This window comes from Dreissena polymorpha, chromosome 2 (genome assembly GCF_020536995.1).
Source record: "Dreissena polymorpha isolate Duluth1 chromosome 2, UMN_Dpol_1.0, whole genome shotgun sequence".
In the NCBI taxonomy this organism is placed as follows: domain Eukaryota; kingdom Metazoa; phylum Mollusca; class Bivalvia; order Myida; family Dreissenidae; genus Dreissena; species Dreissena polymorpha.
In genome coordinates, this window is record NC_068356.1 from 42,476,869 (window position 1) to 42,497,675 (window position 20,807).

The 20,807-nt window shown below is 35.0% G+C and overlaps 1 protein-coding gene across 4 annotated transcripts in view; it reads left to right on the forward strand.

Moving 5' to 3' along the window:
* LOC127866801 (protein phosphatase 3 catalytic subunit alpha-like) overlaps positions 1–20,807 on the forward strand; it is a 273,905-nt gene that overhangs the window by 33,934 nt on the left and 219,164 nt on the right. For all 4 annotated transcript variants that reach the window (XR_008043110.1, XR_008043109.1, XM_052407623.1 and 1 more), the window contains exons 6-10: positions 576–715; positions 5,361–5,438; positions 7,025–7,119; positions 7,515–7,640; positions 8,842–8,919. Coding sequence is in view for 2 of the 4 variants with exons in the window: in XM_052407623.1 (XP_052263583.1) it covers positions 576–715; positions 5,361–5,438; positions 7,025–7,119; positions 7,515–7,640; positions 8,842–8,919 (517 nt within the window). In the remaining 2 variants the exon portion in view is untranslated. The remainder of the gene's footprint in view (positions 1–575; positions 716–5,360; positions 5,439–7,024; positions 7,120–7,514; positions 7,641–8,841; positions 8,920–20,807) is intronic.

Genomic DNA, 20,807 nt, shown 5'->3' on the forward strand with positions numbered 1-20,807 from the left:
AGAATGTGTAATTAAGGCAATCCCTTTGTCTGGTTGTTATGATTTGCAACATCATATGCCACAATATTGCCAAGAATAATGCGATAATATAAATTTAGCAGCCCTCTTATCATCAAATGCATCATGGGTTTGTTAAACCCTATATTCTTTGTGGCCAGACAATGCTCACAAGAAATAACGTGTGTGTGTGGGTGTGTGTGTAAAAATCCTGTACTTTCTTATCATTATACTTATACTTGTTTCCTGGTCTAATTTTACAATGTATTCACATGAAAAGATCTAGGATAGCAACTAGTGGTATGTAATCCAGAAAAAAAGCTTTGGCTGCTTTTAATACAGTGGCTTTTTATCAAATGAACACTGCTTATTAAGGTCATGAAACAAAATTGTATACATTAACCATTATATACTGGCCAAAATAAATTACATTTCTAAAGTTATTGATCATTATATAAGGGAAGTAGTGGGAAACAAAAAGGCCAATAAAGCAGGGGCAACATCTTGTTTAATCGCTCAAGTTTTATATGTAGTGTCATTAAGGTAAGATTTTATAGGTTTGTCTGTGTTTGTTTCAGTTGGACAGATTCAAGGAACCACCAGCATTTGGGCCAATGTGTGATCTTTTGTGGTCTGATCCATTAGAGGATTTTGGAAATGAGAAAACAGCAGAACATTTTACACATAACAGTGTACGAGGTTGCTCATACTTTTACAGGTAAGCTGTCAGCATAGCTGGCATTTTTAGCTCACCTGAGCACAACGTGCTCATGGTGACCTTTTGTGATCGCTTTTTGTCCGTTTTCTGTTGTGCGGCGTTAACATTTGCCTTGTTAACTCTCCAGAGTCCACATTTATCGTCTAATCTTCATGAAATTTGGTCAGAAGATTGGTTTCAATGATATCTTGGATGAGTTCGAAAATGGTTACGTTTGCTTGAAAAACATGGCTGCCAAGGGGCGGGGCATTTTTCCTTATATGGCTTTAGTAAAATCTTGTTAACACTCTAGAGGCCACAGTTATTGTCTGATCTTCATAAAACTTGGTCAGAAGATTCATCCCAATAATATCTTTGACGAGTTCGAAAATGATGCCGGTTGGTTAAAAAAAATGGCCCCCAAGGGACGGGGCATTTTTCCTTATATGGCTATAGTAAAACCTTGTTAACACTCTAGAGGCCACATTTATTTGCCGATCTTCATGAAACTTGGTCAGAAGATTTGTCCCACTGATATCTTGGATGAGTTCAAAAATGGTAACCTTTGCTTGAAAAACATGGTTGCCAAGGGGCGGGGCATTTTTCCTTATATGGCTGTAGTAAAATCTTGTTAACACTCTAGAGGCCACATTTATTGTCCAATCTTCATGCAACTTGGTCAGAAGATTCATCCCAATAATATCTTGGATGAGTTCGAAAATGATGCCGGTTGGTTGAAAAACATGGCCGCCAGTGGGCTGGGCATTTTTCCTTATATGGCTATAGTAAAACCTTGTTATCACTAGAGGCCACATTTATTGTCCAATCTTGATGAAATATGGTCAGAAGATTTGTCTTAATGATATGTAGGATGAGTTCGAAAATGGTAACGTTTGCTTGCAGGTTTTTTTTTTTGCCAAATTTTATAGCCGAAATTTGGCTAATGTTCCCAATCCCAAAAAGTATGCTTTTTTCCCAAAATGTGGCAAAAATTCCCAATTTCAAAAAGAACAAAAAATGTTGTTTTTTTGTAATTTTTTTTTTAAAGAAGTGTCTAATGCGTATTTTATCTCAATTTTAATTCAATTACATCCAACAAAGGATGATATGATTTTGTTCTTTTAATTTGAATGATTATAAAGAGTTATATAAAATTTAGTATTTCCCTATTCAGTGGACTTTTCGTGTGGAAAAAAAATGCTTAAGGCTTAAAATTCAAAGCCATGAGCTATCTTCCCAAAAAGTGGAGAAAAAAAACATGGCTTGAAAAACATGGCTGCCAAGGGGCGGGGCATTTTTCCTTATATGGCTATATAAGGCTATATTAAAATCTTGTTAACACTCTAGAGACCACATTTATAGTCCAATCTTCATGAAACTTCGTCAAAAGGCTATTTCCTTATATGGCTCTGGTAAAACCTTGTTAACACTCTATAGAGGTCACATTTATTTTTCGATCATCATGAAACTTTGTCAGAAGATTTGTCCCAATGATATCTTGGATGAGTTCGAAAATGGTTTTGGTTGCTTTAAAAACATGGCCACCAGGGGCGGGGCATTTTTCCTTATATGGCTATATATGGCTATAGTAAAACCTTGTTAACACTCTAGAGGCCACATTTATTGTCTAATCTACATGACATTTGGTCAGAAGATTGGTCTCAATAATATCTTGGATGAGTTTGAAAATAATTATGTTTGCTTGAAAAAATGGCTTCCAAGGGGCGGGGCATTTTACCATATATGGCTATAGTAAAATCTTGTTAACACTCTAGAGGCCACATTTACTGTCCGATCTTCATGAAACTTGGTCAGAAGATTCATCCCGATAATATCTTGGAAGAGTTCAAAAATGATGCCGGTTGGTTGGAAAACATGGCTGCCAGGGGGCGGGGCATTTTTCCTTATATGGCTATAGTAAAACCTTGTTAACACTCTAGAGGCCACATTTATTTTCCGATGTTCATGAAACTTGGTCAGAAGATTTGTCCCAATAATATCTTGTTATCTCAGGTGAGCGACTATGGGCCTTTCAGGCCCTCTTGTTACAAAACAACTGCAGAATATTGCATTAATAATATTTTTTTTGCATTCTCATCCAAATTTCATCCAAACAAGTATATTGCAGTTAGTTATGTAAAAAGCACATCAACAAAAGAGAATCATGAATGTTTTTCTGTTGATTATGGAAATGTGTTCCATGTTTTGACATTAAATCATAAATTTGTCTTGCAAAAGTACAAATTGTGATCCATTGTCCATGGATGTCTTAATTAGTCCCCTACCGATGAAACTGGAGAGGGACATATGGTTTGCGCTCTGTGTGTCTGTCAGTCTGTCACACTTTTCTGGATCCTGCAATAACTTTAAAAGTTCTTCATATTTTTTCATGAAACTTAAAACATGGACAGATGGCAATATGGAGATTATGCACATCATTTCATTTTGTTCCCAAGTCAAGCAGGGATGGGAACTAACTTTTTATGCTCCCCCAAATGCAACTAATGACTGGAATTCAATGAAACTTTATAGGATGCTTCACTACCAAGAGGAGATGTGCATATTATCAGCGGGTTCTGGGCGGATGATTTTTCACAGAGTTATGGCCCTTTGAAATTTTCTATAAACAAATTCTTGTCCTACCCAACTACCGTGCCCTCAAGACGTTTCTTTTATCTGAATATATAGTGCAATATTCTGACAAAAATCCTTTGGGGAGCATCACCCGTCTCTGACAGTTTCTTGTTAATATTGGTTGCCAGCACGGGCAACCATCTTTAGTATGTTGGTTGCCCAGCTCAAGAGTAACGAGTCCAGAATTATGTACATTTCGTGTCATGTGTACCTACTACAATTATTACATAACATCGCTCACATGACACACTTTGAATGCATTATGTATTATGATGAGTCTGAATTTAATCTTTTCCTATGCCTTAATAATGAATATTATTTAAGTCATTATTGATCCATGGCTATGTTAGCGTTTCCGATCGCCAAAATCGCCAAAGGCGATTGAATCTTTCAGCTGGCGATTAAAGTTTAAAATGTTAATGAAAATGGTGATTGCAAAAAAACCCCTGATATTTCTCTTTAAGTATATAATATTCCCTACTTTTAAAGAGAACTCGGCACCGATTTCCACATGAAATCGCCATAAAAGCTCCAGGTGGTAATAGATAGTCCATTGATAAGAGATAACCGGATGCCCGTATCTTATATTCAAGCCACATAACACAGTCGTGTATGCTGACAGATTCATCACGGGAAATTTTCGGGTAACTTTCCAGTCGCCAAACTGTGATATTTAACGTCCAATCGGTTACGAGAATGTTTATGGAGGCGGAGTTATATAGCGATTATTATGTTTGATTGACGTCGGTCACAGAGTAAGCGTTTATCGCATGTTTATTAACAATGAATCACAGTTTTAGCATTAATACGTGATATAAAACCGGTAAATAAAGCAGTACATTAAAGGAGGTTTCGGGCATCATCATCACACCTATTTACCGTACTGTAAACAATCATTAATTATGAGAAGTTAATTGCAATTGTTGAGCAATGTAAAATTACTTACGGCGAGTAAGTTGTGAAAATTTAAACCCGTTAATAATGTGATGCGGTAACAAATTCAATTCAGTGCATGCACATTTTATCATGTCTATTTGTAGAACTGATTTACACCGTTTTTCTACAGCCACGTGATAAAAACTATTCACTATGCATTAATACCGGTATGCCATGTAAAACCCGTGTTATAAGAAAGAGGGCAAAATTATTGCTGTCGTCTGCAATGACAAGTTCTACGCATGCAAAGCAAGACCCACCCAATCAAAGACCGGGGCATATCTGAAAGTTCTAACATTGTATACCGTTTGTGCCAGTGCATGAAAATAAATATAAATGAAAAATAAAAAACAATATGAAATTATTTGATTTCAGGTAACAAATAATTTATTTAAATGTGACTTCATTGATAATTTAATACAGTCATTGTTGATACCTATAGATTCATGATAACGATTATGTCGTTCATTGAGCAAATAAGGTTATAATGTGGGTCGTTATCGTAGTGCTGAAATTTGGCTACTAATTTTTTTTCCTTAGCGCCAACCTAGCATGGTCACCAATTTGTTTTCAATTTTTATTGCACTGAATTGTTTCAAGCCTAAAAAAAGTAAGTTGCCCGGCCGGACTACCAACTTTTGAAATTGAGTTGCCCAGGCCAAAATCTACTTGCCCCGGGCTCACGGGCAACCACTAATTTCCATCCCTGTCAAGAATTTTGGTTGCTATGGTAACATATAGACTAGAAATATTGCTGAAAATGGTGGATCCTGCTATAACTTTATAAGTTCTTCATATTTTTTCATGAAACTTGAAACATGGACAGATGACAATATGAAAATTATGCACGTCATTTCATTTTGTTCCTACATCAAGAATTCTGGTTGCTATGGCAACAAATAGACTAGAAATATTGCTGAAAATGGTGGATCCTGCGATAACTTTAAAAGTTCTTCATATTTTTTCATGAAACATGGATAGATGGCAATATGGTAGGGGACTTTTCTTGCTTGGCAATAGTTTTGTTTCTTCTAGTGCACTTAAGGTATGTGAATTTAAATGTTTATACTAAAAAAATTGTGATGCTATTTTTCAGCTATGCAGCTTGTTGTGATTTCTTACAACAGAACAATTTATTATCAATTATACGAGCGCACGAGGCACAAGATGCTGGGTAAGCAGGCTTATTTAAGACTATTAGCAATCAGATGCATGCATTATTTAGGCACCCATAATTGCAGTTTAAATAAAATAAAATCAGTGTGTGAATTCTGAACTTACAAAAAATGCCTGTTATATGAAAAAAATAGTGTTGCGTCAAAATTTGAGATAATTAGATGTTTAACTGTTGATATGAGGTGATTTTGAACTGTTGATTATATTCTTTTTAATGAGATGATATAAGATTTTATCTGTTAATTGACTGTAACTTGTAAACTAATTGAACCAGTCTTTCCTTTATCTTATTGTATTAGTCATTTAGTGATTGCACTGTCCATCTCTCAGTACTTCCGTCTTCTTGTCTTGTGACTGCATGTTAAGTAGATTAACAGATAAGTTTACCACCAAAACCACTTCAACCTTTATACACTTGGTTGTTATCACCTTCACCATCTCATTGCAGGAAGCATCCAACCTCACTATACTCTTGCCCATGATTTTGATACGTCAATGGACAATTTCTTTGTTACTAGTAATTTAATGTTTCCAGTTTTTATAGATAGATCGGGGGCATATTGTTTTTGGCCTGTCTTGTCTGTCATATTGTCATTCTGGTGGTGTTAGGGGATAAGTGTAAATTTGTTAAAAAATGGGGCAGTGGTACGACCAATTCCGCGGGTGATATCAAAAGCCGCCCTAAAAATCTGCAGCCTGCAAAACCTTTCCGCATACTACGCTGGTAGATTCTGCCTAACCATTTTTTGAAACCAGCGATGTCATTGGCTTTCGTTTCCCCATCATCCAATTAAACTTGGTCTTTAAAAATGTGTAACATATTTCTTTGCTGATTCTTTTGCAAATGGCGCCTTTCACACTTTTGTGATGTGAAAATAAAGACCATTGAACTAACGAACAAATCTCTCAAAATCTCGGAGATTTAAAAAGTATTGAAACAAATTTGCATGGGAAAGGGAACAAACAACAGTATATATAAATCCAAAAGCGATACTACTTTCTGAATAGGTATGGAGGATCGACTGTCTTGGTAAGGCTGAAGTCATTTTTTATGTGAACAAATCTTGAACTACGGATCCCTTGGTTAATTGCCGTTAGTTCAATACTGTAACATTGATGACCGTATTTCGAATTTTAAGACATTGAGCTCAAACGAAAGATTGGCATCATTGTTCACAGGGATCGAAACACAAATTGATTTTGATCGCAATTAATACTTGTGGCTTAGCACAAAATGTTAAATGTGAATTAAAAAGGTTTTCATTAAAAAATGTTGTTAATAAGTGTAAGATGGTGTTTATTTAAATGTCTGTTTTAAGGTTTGTCATTGTGAAATGCACGTGATTCGTGTAGTCAAAATCATTTTGCAGAATTTTCTCCCCTCAGACTTCACCTCAAGCACACCCCTGTAGTAACAAACCTATTTGACCTTGACTTATTAGAGCTTACAATAATTCAAAGTTAAAGCCATGGACCATGTGTTCAAACACAGCGTCTTGTTCAATTTTGTTGTCTGACAATTTTAGTTCCTTAAATTAACCCAGCTGTTAACTTAAAATGTTATCTGTCTTTTGTACATTTCAGCTATAGAATGTACAGAAAAAGCCAGACAACGGGATTCCCATCATTGATAACTATCTTTTCTGCCCCAAATTATTTAGATGTTTATAATAATAAAGGTAAGCGTTGAAAGGCAAATTTATTCTCCATTCATCACCTAAATGTATAAATATGTGATTAATAGAAATTAATTATTTATGCCTCATTTATGCCTGAGATGTCAATAAGGTTTGTTGAATGGTTCATTACAGTTTGTTGAATATAAAGTAGATCTAGAGTAAGGCTTATTTATCATTTCTAAATCAGAAAATGTGTTATAGCGCATCAAATGGGGCACTCAATGTGCTAAACGAACCATAAATATGATATGGGTCTTACAGTCTGTGATTTGAAAAATCTGCATTTGTTAAGCACATTAAGGTTTAAAATGGTTTTGTACTTAATGAATAGATCTGGAAAATGTGTATTAATTTTAGTTTGAATTATTATTTTATATTATTATTTTGATTTCCAGCTGCTATTTTAAAATACGAAAACAATGTGATGAACATACGACAGTTCAACTGTTCACCTCATCCATATTGGCTGCCAAATTTTATGGATGTGTTTACTTGGTCATTGCCATTTGTAGGAGAAAAAGGTGAGTTAATATATTCCGTGCTTACCAATATATTATTCCGCCCTGTTGACTGTGGCTTATTCTAATTGTTTCAGTTTGATCTCATTAGAGCTGAAATAGATTGAACTGATCATTTGACATCTATTGTATGAACAACATTAGCCCCTGCATTTACAAAAAGTATGAAAAATAAGCCTTCAGAAAGGAGTCTTCAGTGATGCAAATATTTTTGCAGATGTCTGCAAACCGCAATATACTCCAGTAGAGTTGTTTTCTCACTTGTTAATTTTTTGTTGTTGTACTAATTATTATTATTGTACAAATACCTTTAGTGTTTTCATTTGCTAATTTAACTTTATGAACAAAAGTAATTACAATATTCTCTGATCAACTGCATGCTTACATATCTAGCTCTTGTAATGTACACTTTGTGTACAGGAAGATTAATTGATTGCCTTCCTATTTCAACCATATCATATGGATGGGCTTCATTTACAAACTAGTAAATCATCTTACATTATACTTCCAAGTAATTTGCGTTTGACATGATTTTCTTTTTTAGTCGGGAGACCATATTATTATGCTAACAAATGTCTTTTTATTATTTCCTAGCCTGTGTCAAGTTGACATTATTCTTTAGCTCGGCTACTGAACATATTTGAGGCTCCAGCTGATTGTCAGTTTCTCTGCATATTTCTAGTACATGTCATACATGTCAGTTATACTACCTGTATACAGATGCCTTCCCAGCTAACCGCTTGGCATCTTAAAGCAAAGGTTCAAGCAAAAACTCATGTGATTAATGGAGCATCTCATGTCTTTGATAAAGAGGCTAATAGTCCCATAGAGCAATGTATCCTGATGTGTTCTGCAAATGTAGAATTAATTCATTATTTCCAGCAGCTGAGAATTTGTAACATTCAATTTTCATATAAATGCCATCTCCATGTCATAGACATTATTGCCTTGCAAGGAAAAATCATGAGCTGAAAATGTGTCCTTGCCATTTAAAACCTTATCTTTTCTTACAAGGCCATATAGATGATTGATTGATGTCGAACATAGAATTAAATTTTAACATTTCCATTATGTGAGCAATTTACCAAAACAGCATCTTTGACATATGTTATTCAGGATTACTTTAGATTAAAAGTTGTACATCTGGTAAATGCCTAATTGGTTTTCTATAAAGTGTTCCATGATTTTTTTCTTTTTCTTTCAGTGACAGAGATGTTAGTTAATGTATTGAATATTTGCTCAGATGATGAGTTAATGAATGATATTGACGACACATTTGAAGGTAAGCACCAATATTATCAACATATGAACACACACCTGTATTTTTTTGATGGAACTTGTTGAGGTGTAATTTGACCTTGAGGAAACTGAAACCATTCTTTATCAGTTAATTGATGAAATTTCACATTTAAAATGAGATTTTCAAAAAAACTTACATTTTAATGACTTTTACATTTATTTGTGTGGTACCAATTTAAAGATTGTGTACGTAGATATATATTTAAATGCAATAACTTACTTTTACTTTGAAACAATGGTCCTTCTGTTTTGTCAAGGTTACACTATGATAACAGTGCAACACTGTTGCCATATTTTGGATTTTTTGTATCATGCTTTAGTATCAGGGTTAGTGAATAAAGAATATGCGTGTTTTAGTGTAGCCTTGTTCACAATTTAAACTTTTTAAAAAATACTGAACAATTTTAATGTTTCAACTATTACTATTAGAAATTGTTTGTCCTTGCTTATGTGTGTTTTTGTGCACTTTTTATGTAAGTTGAAAATCAGTGTAACATTTGACAGCCATTTTGAAATCAAAACATTTCATGATTTGGTCCCGGAAAACAAACCAAAAAAAATCTGTATGTAATAGGTTATGATTAGTACATAAACAACAACACACTTGAATTAATATTTTGCAAACTTGGGCACTAACACAACTGAGATCCCTATAATATATACAATGATGGCTTGCATTGTGTACAAGTGCAGTTGAGAATGGATTTTTTGTGCATGGACATGATAATGTGGAGAACCAGTTAGCGATGTTTGTCCCTGTCTGTGTTCATTGCCAGAAGAAAACTATCGAATTGATGTTAATGCTACTGCATACTGCCTTGCCAAGTTGGAACAGTTTACACCTTAGTCTCTGGCTGACTATTTTTACTTAACTCTGCATAGTCTTGTGGCAAAGTAGAAAAGGTTACAGCAAACATTTATCATTCTGTAAAAACACAATTTAGAGGTTACTTCTGCAACTTTACAACTATTTTGTATCTTGTGTGCACAGGAATAAGAGTATTAACCTTGGTATAGACACATTGTTTGGTCCAATATATATAGGGAGTGGGTGTTTTGACATGCTGCAAATTGTACTTTTTGTAGACAAGTTTCATGTTGCAGGCTACATACCTTATAGCGTGTGCAGTAGCATTAATTTATGTCTTGGCAAGACGAGGTATTGCCGATGTGCATGTTTTTTTTTCAAAACAACCATTATGTACTCCCCCAGCTTCTAACTGTCTGAATGTATGATGTGTTAGACGTAGGGCTACAGTGTATTGTGGGAGTTGGTGGCAAGCTTGGAATCTCTTATCTTCCTATCAATATAAAGCATATATCTGGTGATGGATATCTTTCCAAATTGACTAAATCTTTCAGACACCAAGTTCCCTTAATATCATTACAGAAATATTATTCATAATTTAAACTATTTGTTCATGATTTCATCATTTGAGTGTATATTTATGTATATTATTTTTGAATAAGAGTTATATATTTGAACACTATATCTTCCTCAACTTGATAAGTTGGTCTGGCAATGTTTCTGTTAATCAATAAATGATGCCCATATTCTTGATGAAGTTGGCATTAAAACCCTTCCGGTGCACACCTGAGGTAATTAAATCACGTATCAGAATTTTACCTAGATGTGGCTGATTATAACTAAAGGTATATTGCAGGCTGATGCTTAATTGTAGAATATCTAACTTGTAGGACCTTTTAATGACCGTGTATTTATTCAAAATTGTTGACCATTTTATTCACATTTTGCATTCTGTTTGTTATCAAGCTTTGGAGCACATTTTTACATAAAGTCGAATGGCAGACTTTTTTTACCACATGGTTGTTACTTTCATGTCTTTTTGAATCTTTATTTTGTTTATCACCAAGTGGTCTATCGTGTTTTATGATGTTTATATCCTTTTCTTATATATTTTTTTCACTGATGACACGGCAGAGCAGCTAGATGGTACGGCATTTCACAATGTTAATCTGCATGATAGTCACATGTCTTTTATGTGAACTGCCCTTGTCTCAAAGATACCTCACACTTTTCATTGAAACAGTAGTGCTTGCTTTGAATCTTAAAGGCAGGAATATTTGCTTCAGCTTTAATGCTTTGCAAATGATATTTATTATTGCTGTATTTAAAAAGAAATTTAAATTTGGTTAAGAGTTTGCTTGACAATACAATGATCAAATCTCTGGGAATTTATTTACTGAGTGTAGATTATTATTATGTGACTATATGTGCTAAATTTATTGTTATAGTCATTATAGTATTTCTCGAAAGCCTTATAGGTGAAATATATAACGTCTCAATTACTAGTTTAACACCTTTTTGATGCTCATATTGACAGTTGAAATAAAACACTTCTATATGTTAAATACCAATTATGATTATGATTATTTAAATGGCAATAAGTACTTATTGCAAAGCAGACATGATTAGTACTTATTGCAAAGCAGACATGATCTGAGGGATCTTCTAAAACAAGGGCAGACAGAGTGTTCAGTATCGTAAAGACTCTCAGCCGATTTGTTCTTTCAAGATTAGGTATAGTTTATTTCTTCGTTAATTACTTTAAGTATGAAATCTTTTAATTTCTCCTATTTTTTGTGTGAATTTGCCAAATTGACATGTTTCCTTTTTTAAGCAGCCATTCTTATTTTGAGTGCCGTAGCTGAATTTCTCTGCCTTTTTTTCATCTTTGTAAATTTTGTGTTCTGTTGCCGGGCATATTTTTCTCCATGTTTGGTGGAAATTCTTCCCCATTCCCTGTCAACTTAAAGTATTTTTCTGTCTCCTATTAAAAATACTTTCTTAGACAATAAAGAAAGTAATACAAATTGGACTTTTAATTAGTAAAAAAATCATTACATGCTTCTTTCATGCTAAGAAAATGCTGGTTTTTTTCAATAGAGACACGTATTTCATCTTACTAAATATTCATTATAAAAGCCATTTATGTATATTGGACATATTCTTCTATTTCTTGTCTATTCCATGTACCCATTTTCCCTGCAAGGACCCTGGGCTCCAATCCCCAGAAATGATAATATGCCCTGTGTTGTAATTTATCTGATTTTTGTACAACTTCATTATTAAGTCAGTACAACTAGCCAGGTGTTTGATTCAAAATAAAAGTTGCAATAAAGTTCATACTAATCCTTGGCCTTGTTACTCAAAACTTGTAAGGGCCAGTTAAGGTAACAGTCTGGTTACTTAAGACCAAAATACAATTAATTTTAAAGCAATAATAGTATCAAATATATGCAAACTATTAGAGCTTTCAAATCAGCCTTCAATGAACAAATATATTAAAGGATTAATAATTAAATAATAATAATAATATATAACTTAACCCTTTCAATGCTGGAACCGAATTTTGAAGGCCTTTGCAAACAGTTTGGATCCAGATGAGACGCCACAGAACGTGGCGTCTCATCAGGATCCAAACTGTTTGCTATTCTGATAGTTTTTTTTTTTTTTTAAATCGAAGAAAATGCTAATTTTAGAAATTTAGCAGACAACATTTTAGCAGCGACAAATTTCCCAGCATGCAAAGGGTTAATAAAAACATTAATGGCTGAAAACTTAAATGGCATTAAAGTTTTTAGTTACCAGGCTCAACCTTGAACGTTTTTGCTTTCTCAGGGCTTTTCTTCTTGATTTGGGGAAAGGGCCTGCCCTTTGGGGTACAAATGTCAACAAAACTGAAAAAGTGGAAGAAATTTCCCAAAATAATTGTGGAGTTTGGGAACAATTGTATCATTTAAACTAAATTCTTAAAGGGGAAGGGGCCTTTTTTGGGGGGAAGGGGCCAATATAAGGCCCTTGCTAAAGAAGGAAAAAAAAGCCCGGTAACTATAACAACTTTTGAAGATATGTTTGTAAATATTTTTTGTATTTGCAAAGCTTTATGTAAAGCTGATATGTGTAGACTGTTGTAGACTGTTTTAAAGCATTTATTAGTTTAGATTTACAAATATGGTTAAAAAACTTTGAAGGTGAATTAACACTACAGAGCTCTTTAGTTATACCCCCACAAACGAAGTTTAGGGGGGTATAAAGGAGTGAGCTTGTCTCTCTGTCGGTCAAATTAAGTGTCCGCTCTCTAATTCAAGTTGTTTTCATCCGATCGTCACCAAACTTGGTCATAGGTTGTATCTAGATGATGTCTAGGTCAAGTTCAAATATGGGTCATGCCGGGTCAAAAGCTAGGTCATGGGGTCACATAGTGCGTTTTAAACATTGAGCATGGTGTCCGCTCTCTAATTCAAGTAGTTTTCATCCGAGCTTCACCAAAATGTTAGAGTTGTATCTAGATGATGTCTAGGCCAAGTTCGAACATGGGCCATGCCGGGTCAAAAAATAGGTCACGGGGTCACTTAGTGCGTTTTAAACATTGAGCATGGTGTCCGCTGGTTTTTATAAAGACAACATGCAAAATATTCTGTGTCAATTTGGCATGTGGGGGTATTTGTCACGTCTGTGACAAAGCTCTAGTTTCATCTAAAGTGCCCTTTAGATGAAAATAGTGTTATAGAAAAATGGTTGATTACCTTTTATTTTGTTTTGACAAGGTCATTTCCTTAAAGATAGATATTCACCATGTCAGTTTTGTGAAGAAGTGTTGTTATGTTTTGCAAAAAACTTTGTATTGTGGCTATATTTAACACACAATTATATTTGAACAATACAACACACACTAATAGTTGAACAATATGTTGCTGTGTAGTGAGTGAGCTCATTTTCAACAGTTGACTGTTGGTGCTTTTCTTTGAAAAGATGATTTAAGGAAACTTGTGTGAACAGGGTATATAGACAGACCATCTGAAAATGCTATACTATCTCCTAGTCTCTTTTGACATGGAGTGAGTGATTTGTCTGCAGGGCTTTTACTTGATCATTGCTGTGTGCAGCTGTTCATTGGAAACTGAAGAGCGTGGGTGTCAATTCTAATGTCACCTACAATATTTTTCAAGCAATTTTAATATTTTATCAGTTATTTCAATTCATCCAGTTCAAACACGTTTTTGTTAATTTATTCAGTATGTGGATTATGTGTTACTTTTTGGAATGGCTATACCAATTGTTCTTTCTGATGTCAGATAGCTGTACTTTCTTTTGTATTTATTCAAATAAATTTCCTTTAAACTATATCCATGTTAAGACGTATTATATTGGATGACCCATACAAAAAAAAGTTAAGAGATTCAAACAAAGTTGTTTGTGAAGTGCAATGATATGGTAAGAAATGACTTGGCTTTCCATTCATCATCCAGTTGAGTGAACTTGAATACTAGTTCTGCTTGAGCTAATGCCTTCTGTTTTCATTACCAAGATTGCGAGTCCCGATAGACCTTTGTCCTGCCTCACATTAGAGCATTCTTGTTATTATTCACCAAGTGATTTTCTGTCGTATGAAATTATTGCCTGCGATCAATACTAACAGTGTTGTGACTTCCTGGCCAAAGGAAATTGAGAATGGCCAACAGTGGTTTGGGAATTAATCGGATTCTGCGATATAACAGCTTTGACATGTCAAGATTTTGCTGCTGATTTTCTTATCATTATGACAAATGATCAGACATGATAGTTTTTTTACTTTTTGTAATTTTTCTACATGACTTCTTAAACATTTCCATCGAATTGTTGACCTAGCTTTATGTAGAACTCTTCTTATCCATCATACTTATTGCTTATGGTAGCAAAGTCACACCTTTTAGAATAAATCTAGTTGTATGATGCCATTTTTTCTCCAGCTATTTTCTAAAGTGGCTGTACTTGTTAATTATTGACAGATTGTTCTAAATGCTCTGTATTCTAAATCTGATGCTTATTTGCAATGAATAACATAAGGTAAAAAATAAGTGTATTTCTTGTTTTCTACTTACATTAAACCATAATACCTTCTTAAATTTTCTTTCTAGCATTAAGAGCTGTTAAACTGCTTTATACGTCATGCCAATTTTTGCTGACTGTGAGAATGTGCTTGAATCACCATGAACTTATTCTAATCACAAATGAATAAAAAGTCCACCTGATGTCTTAGTAATCATCTCAGTGCTCTGACAATTTTAAAGGCAACATGCTGTCAGTTTTGGTTTTGATTGCTACAGTTGAGAAAATTCTGCTGCAAGAATTGAGCTGTATAAGAGACAATAAGAACTTGAGAGTTTTTTCGTTCGAACATAATAATCTCTTGCTGAAAAAAGTTTACTCTGTCAAGTATTGAACGTATGTTTTCAGGTGCAAAATCATGTTTATAAACCGATTCATGCATTTAAGATCTCAGATAACAAGTATTCCCAAAGTTTAATTTTTTAAAGGCCAAATTACCTTAGGCATAAAAAGATGTTAATATCAAACTTAATCCAGATATTACATAAAGGGGAGTATATTGCACTGTGTACTTACCTGACACTTGAGATTTCTTCTAAAACACTAATACAGTATAGCTGTATTGATACCAGTAACTTAATTGTGTAAGAAACAACTTTCCTGTCTTGTGTGTGTATTTTGTTTTCAGGGATATTTACATTTGATAAGATATAACATGGCAGTGCAAAAACACTAAATGACACGTGTGATTTCATTTCATTAAAATAATTTCTGTGTTTTATTGGATAGAAAAAAGACAATAATAATTTTTATGCTCCCCGAAATTTCGGCGGAGCATACAGTTGCCAGTTTGTCCTTCCTTCCTTTCTTACTTCCCTCACACTTTTGTTACAGTTTCTCATCGCACCTTCAATACTTAACCGATCTTTTTCATATTTGGCATGTAGATACCTTGCATGGACCTCTACCTTTTGATGAGGTATGAGGTCACTGGGGTCAAGGTCAAGGTCTTTAAACTAAAAATAGATTCTTCTGTCACACTTTTGTGACAGTTTCTCATAGCACCTTCAATACTTAACTGATCTCTTTCATATTTGGCATGTAGGTACCTTGCATGGACCTCTACCTTTTGATGAGGTTTGAGGTCACTTGGGTCAAGGTCAAGGTCACTGAGGCTAATAATAGATTCTTCTGTCACACTTTTGTTACAGTTTCTCCTAGCCCTTCAATACTCAACTGATCTCTTTCATATTTGGCATGTAGGTACCTTGCATTGACCTCTACCTTTTGATGAGGTTTGAGGTCACTGGGGTCAAGGTCACTGAGGCTAATAATAGATTCTTCTGTCATACTTTTGTTACAGTTTCTCATAGCACCTTCAATACTTAAACGATCTCTTTCATATTTGGCATGTAGGTACCTTGCATGGACCTCTACCTTTTGATGAGGTTTGAGGTCACTGGGGTCAAGGTCACTGAGGCTAATAAAAGATTTTCCGTCACTCTTTTGTTACAGTTTCTCATCACACCTTCAATACTTACACGATCTCTTTTATATTTGGCATGTAGGTACCTTGCATAGACCTCTACCTTTTGATGAGGTTTGAGGTCACTGGGGTCAAGGTCACTGAGGCTGATAATAGATTTTTCTGTCACTCTTTTGTTACAGTTTCTCATAGCACCTTCAATACTTAACTGATCTCTTTCATATTTGGCATTTAGGTACCTTGCATGGACCTCTACCTTTTGATGAGGTTTGGGGTCAAGGTCAAGGTCACTGCGGCTAATAATATAATTTTCCGTCACTCTTTTGCTACCCTTTCTCATAGCGCCTTCAATACTTAACCAATTGCTTTCATATTTGGCATGTAGGTACCTTGCATGGACCTCTACAGAGCTCCAGATAAGGTTTCAGGTCAATTAGTTTTCACTACAAGATTTTTTTTGCAATTATTTTTTTTCCAAAATTCATCATTTTCAATCAGTTTTTATTTTCTTACAATGAAAAAGATTTAATAACAAACTCAACTTTTAACTCCATTGACCTTTGCAAGAGCTATTGTGTGCATACCGGTCCCTTTCTAGATTTAAAATCCCTCTCTAGCCCAAACAGACGCCACATTGTGTTTAATACAAGAAGAATATTTCAAATAAATATCGGCATCCGAGCCTTCAATCTGTAACCAGGGAAAGTCATTTTTCCATGCCGAGATCTGTTTTTGCTTGATAACGCGATGTTTGGGTTTGGAGATCTTCGATTCCACCTCATCAACCGCTTTTGACACTACATAAGATAATAGACTGCAAACAATAGACTTCGGACTTTGTTCTCGCCACGAAATGAAACCAAGTATACTTGGCGCTGTTGCAGAAAGAAGTTTCTTTTGAACTTGTCCTCGCTTTGCACCCACCATGTTTAATTTTGTTAACAGAAGAGCGGAAACAGAAATGAGAATATAATTGGTAACAATCAACTAATTCGCCGATCCAGTATTGGAAATCTCGTTATCATTTAACTTTCGCTGCGCAGAACTCGGAAATTCCATACGATCAAACGTCCGGTCATAATTCAGATCCGTCTTTCTCAATTCGTTTTGATACGATGGATTTTGATTTTCTTTTCGTTTTTCTTTAAAAACAAATCGTAATAACGATAAAACAATGCTTATCTGGAGCTCTGCCTCTACCTTTTGATGAGGTTTGAGGTCACTGGGTCAAGGTCACTGAGGCTAATAATATATATTTTTAGGTGTTTATTAACACATACATTGACAAAGCGCATCATCAGGGAGCATCCATCAGTTTCACTGATATTCATGTTATTTGTTTGTTTTGTCATTAAAATGGAATAGTTAATTAGCCTGATATACCTGGCTGACACATATAGCCATTTTTTATTCGAATGTATATTTTTTTAAATCTGAAGTCAATTCCACTATATTTCATGATTTTGCAGAATCTGCACGCAAAAACTTATTGCCCATTGCTCGATAATGATTTTTGTTCCCTACCGGTTTCAACGGAGGGGACTTATGGTTTGCGCTCTGTGCGTCTGTCAGTCTGTCTGTCACACTTTTCTGGATCCTGCGATAACTTTTAAAAGTTCTTAATATTTTTTCATGAAATTTGAAACATGGATAGATGGCAATAAGGACATCATGCACGTCATTTCATTTTGTTGCTATGGCAACAAATAAAAATAAATTTTATTTCTGACAATAGTGGGGCTGGTAGTGGACATTTATTGCTTGTCATGTTACTTTTATTAACCAGGTTTTCCGAAGGAAAAAACTGGTTATTAGATTGGCGAATGCGGGCGGGCTGGCTGGCTGGCGGGCTGGCGGAATAAGCTTGTCCGGGCCATAACTATGTCGTTCATTGTCAGATTTTAAAATCATTTGGCACATTTGTTCACCATCATTGGACGGTGTGTCGCGCGAAATAATTACGTCGATATCTCCAAGGTCAAGGTCACACTTTGAGTTCAAAGGTCAAAAATGGCCATAAATGAGCTTGTCCGAGCCATAACTATGTCGTTCATCGTCAGATTTTAAAATCATTTGGCACATTTGTTCACCATCATTGGACGGTGTGTCGCGCGAAATAATTACGTCGATATCTCCAAGGTCAAGGTCACACTTTGAGTTCAAAGGTCAAAAATGGCCATAAATGAGCTTGTCCTGGCCATAACTATGTCATTCATTGTGAGATTTTAAAATCATTTGGCACATTTGTTCACCATCATGGGACGGTGTGTCCCACGAAAGAATCACATCAATATCTCCAATGTCAAGGTCGCCACGACTAAAAATAGATTAAAAAAAAAAAAAAAAACTTACAAAGGGGGTTAATTTTTTTTGGTCATTTCAAAAGTTCAGTTTGAGTTTTCTCCCTTTATCAGATTTTTTTTTCACAATGAAAACCTGGTATTGTGACAATTTTGTCCCTTGTTTTATTAAAAGTAGCAATATGGTTAAATGTCGGCGGTGTGTTGTCTATTATTAACAGCATGGTAGGGTTAATGTTTTGTTTCTACTGTCTTCTGTTGGAACTCCATGTGGCCATGCCTTGTGCATTTCTGGTGAAACAATAGCTGTGTACTTTCTATATCCACTTGAATAGAGCACTTTCAGTAAGTAGTGGTCACACATTGAATTGCTGTGAGCAGTGGAGGCTAATCCCAGTGGTGGAACTAGAATTCCATCTATTTTGCTCTCATTTTCAGAGGGAAGGCCTAATTCGCCAGACTGCAATAAGCAGCGAGGTAAACTACTAGTCAGACATCAGAGATTCATTCTTAATACTAATACCTGGCTTAATTACTGTAATCTAACCTTACAGACTCTTTTTTTCTTGTAGATATCTGGTCAAAATGGATTATGTTTTTGTGAAAAGTGTCTTTTTAAATGTAATGGCAGTTTTTAGCAAGGCTGTTTTCGGAGAAAACCCGAGCTATTGTCATAGCCAGCTCGTCGTCCGCCATCCGCTGTAGGCGTCGTGCTAAATCCTTAACATTGGCCATAACTTTTTAAATATTGAAGATAGCACCTTGATATTTGGCATGCATGTGTATCTCATGGAGCTGCAAATTTTGAGTGGTAAAATTTCAAGGTGAACATCATCCTTCAAGGTCTAGGGTCGAAAAAACAAAGTCAAGGGAAGTAATAAGCTTTAAATGGACATAGTTATCTGACCAGCCCACGTATATATTTTTGTTAAATAAATCAAAGCGACGCAGTAGGAAGCATTGTGTTTCTTACACATTGTGGTAAAAGGTCAAGGTCATCCTTTACGGTCTACGGTAAAAAATACAAATTTAAGGGAAGTAATAAGCTTTAAAAAGGGAGAAAATTATTCAATATATTTGGCATGTATGTGTATCTCATGGAGCTGCACATTTCGAGTGGTCAATCACAGTCACGGTAGTGGCCTTTAATTATTTGCTACTAAAAATAGAGATTTGTTAGAGACAATTATCTTCAAGGAAAGTAATTTATATAATTATAAATCTCATATTATATTTTTCCTTACCAAGAATTGAAGTTCTTTTCACAGTTACTGTACAGATTTATTATTTTGATTATTTATATCTCAAATGATTGAGTTGTCAAAGTTTTTTTTTTAAATGATGTAATTATAATTTCTTTGATGTTCATTACATACCTGTGGACTTATGTCCATAGATACATGATCAAGTCTGGCTATGATCTCTTTTAAACCACAGGCCTTGGTTGTCAGTGATGTCTGACATGGTCCATAATTGACTGAGACCCCCCCCCCCCCCCCGCCCCCTGGTTGTATTGGACAAAATTCAAGGGAAGTAATAAGCTTTAAAGGGAGATAATTTCTATACCTGCCAAATGATAAATAGCAATTTTATTTCAAAGCGGCGCAATAGGGGACATTGTGTTTCTGACTAACACATCTCTTGGTATAACTATCATTTCTTACCTGTTCTAATTTGTGAATGCTAGTTTTCATTAAATACCAGTGGAGTTATGTCCATACATACATGATGAACTCTGGCTATGATCTCTTTGATAAACCACAGGCCTTGGTTGTCAGTGATGTCTGACTTAGTCATTTTTAACTGTCTACAGACCTCCCCCCCCCCCCCAAATCCAAGGAAAGTAATAAAGCTTTAAAGGGAGATGACGTCTATACCTGCCAAATGATAAATAGAAATTTTATTTCAAAGTGGCGCAGTAGGGGGCATTGTGTTTCTGACAAACACATCTCTTGTTGGGTCACCAGGTCAAAGGTCACTGTGACCTCTAAAAAAAAATTAATTCTGACAAGCTTTCGCAGCCGAGCGTGGCACCCGTTATGCGGTGCTCTTGTTTTCAATTGTTGGTTTCAGTGTAAGGTTAAAACAGCAGATATTCTCTTAAATTGTTGTGGTTGAAAAACATCAGATATTTTTTCTAAATTGTTGAGGTTGAAACATCAGATATTTGATGTTGACAGGATTGTTTAGTCATCGCTTATTTGCAGAGTTAGATTTTCAAGAAACATCAACTTGTTTAAAACAATTCAATA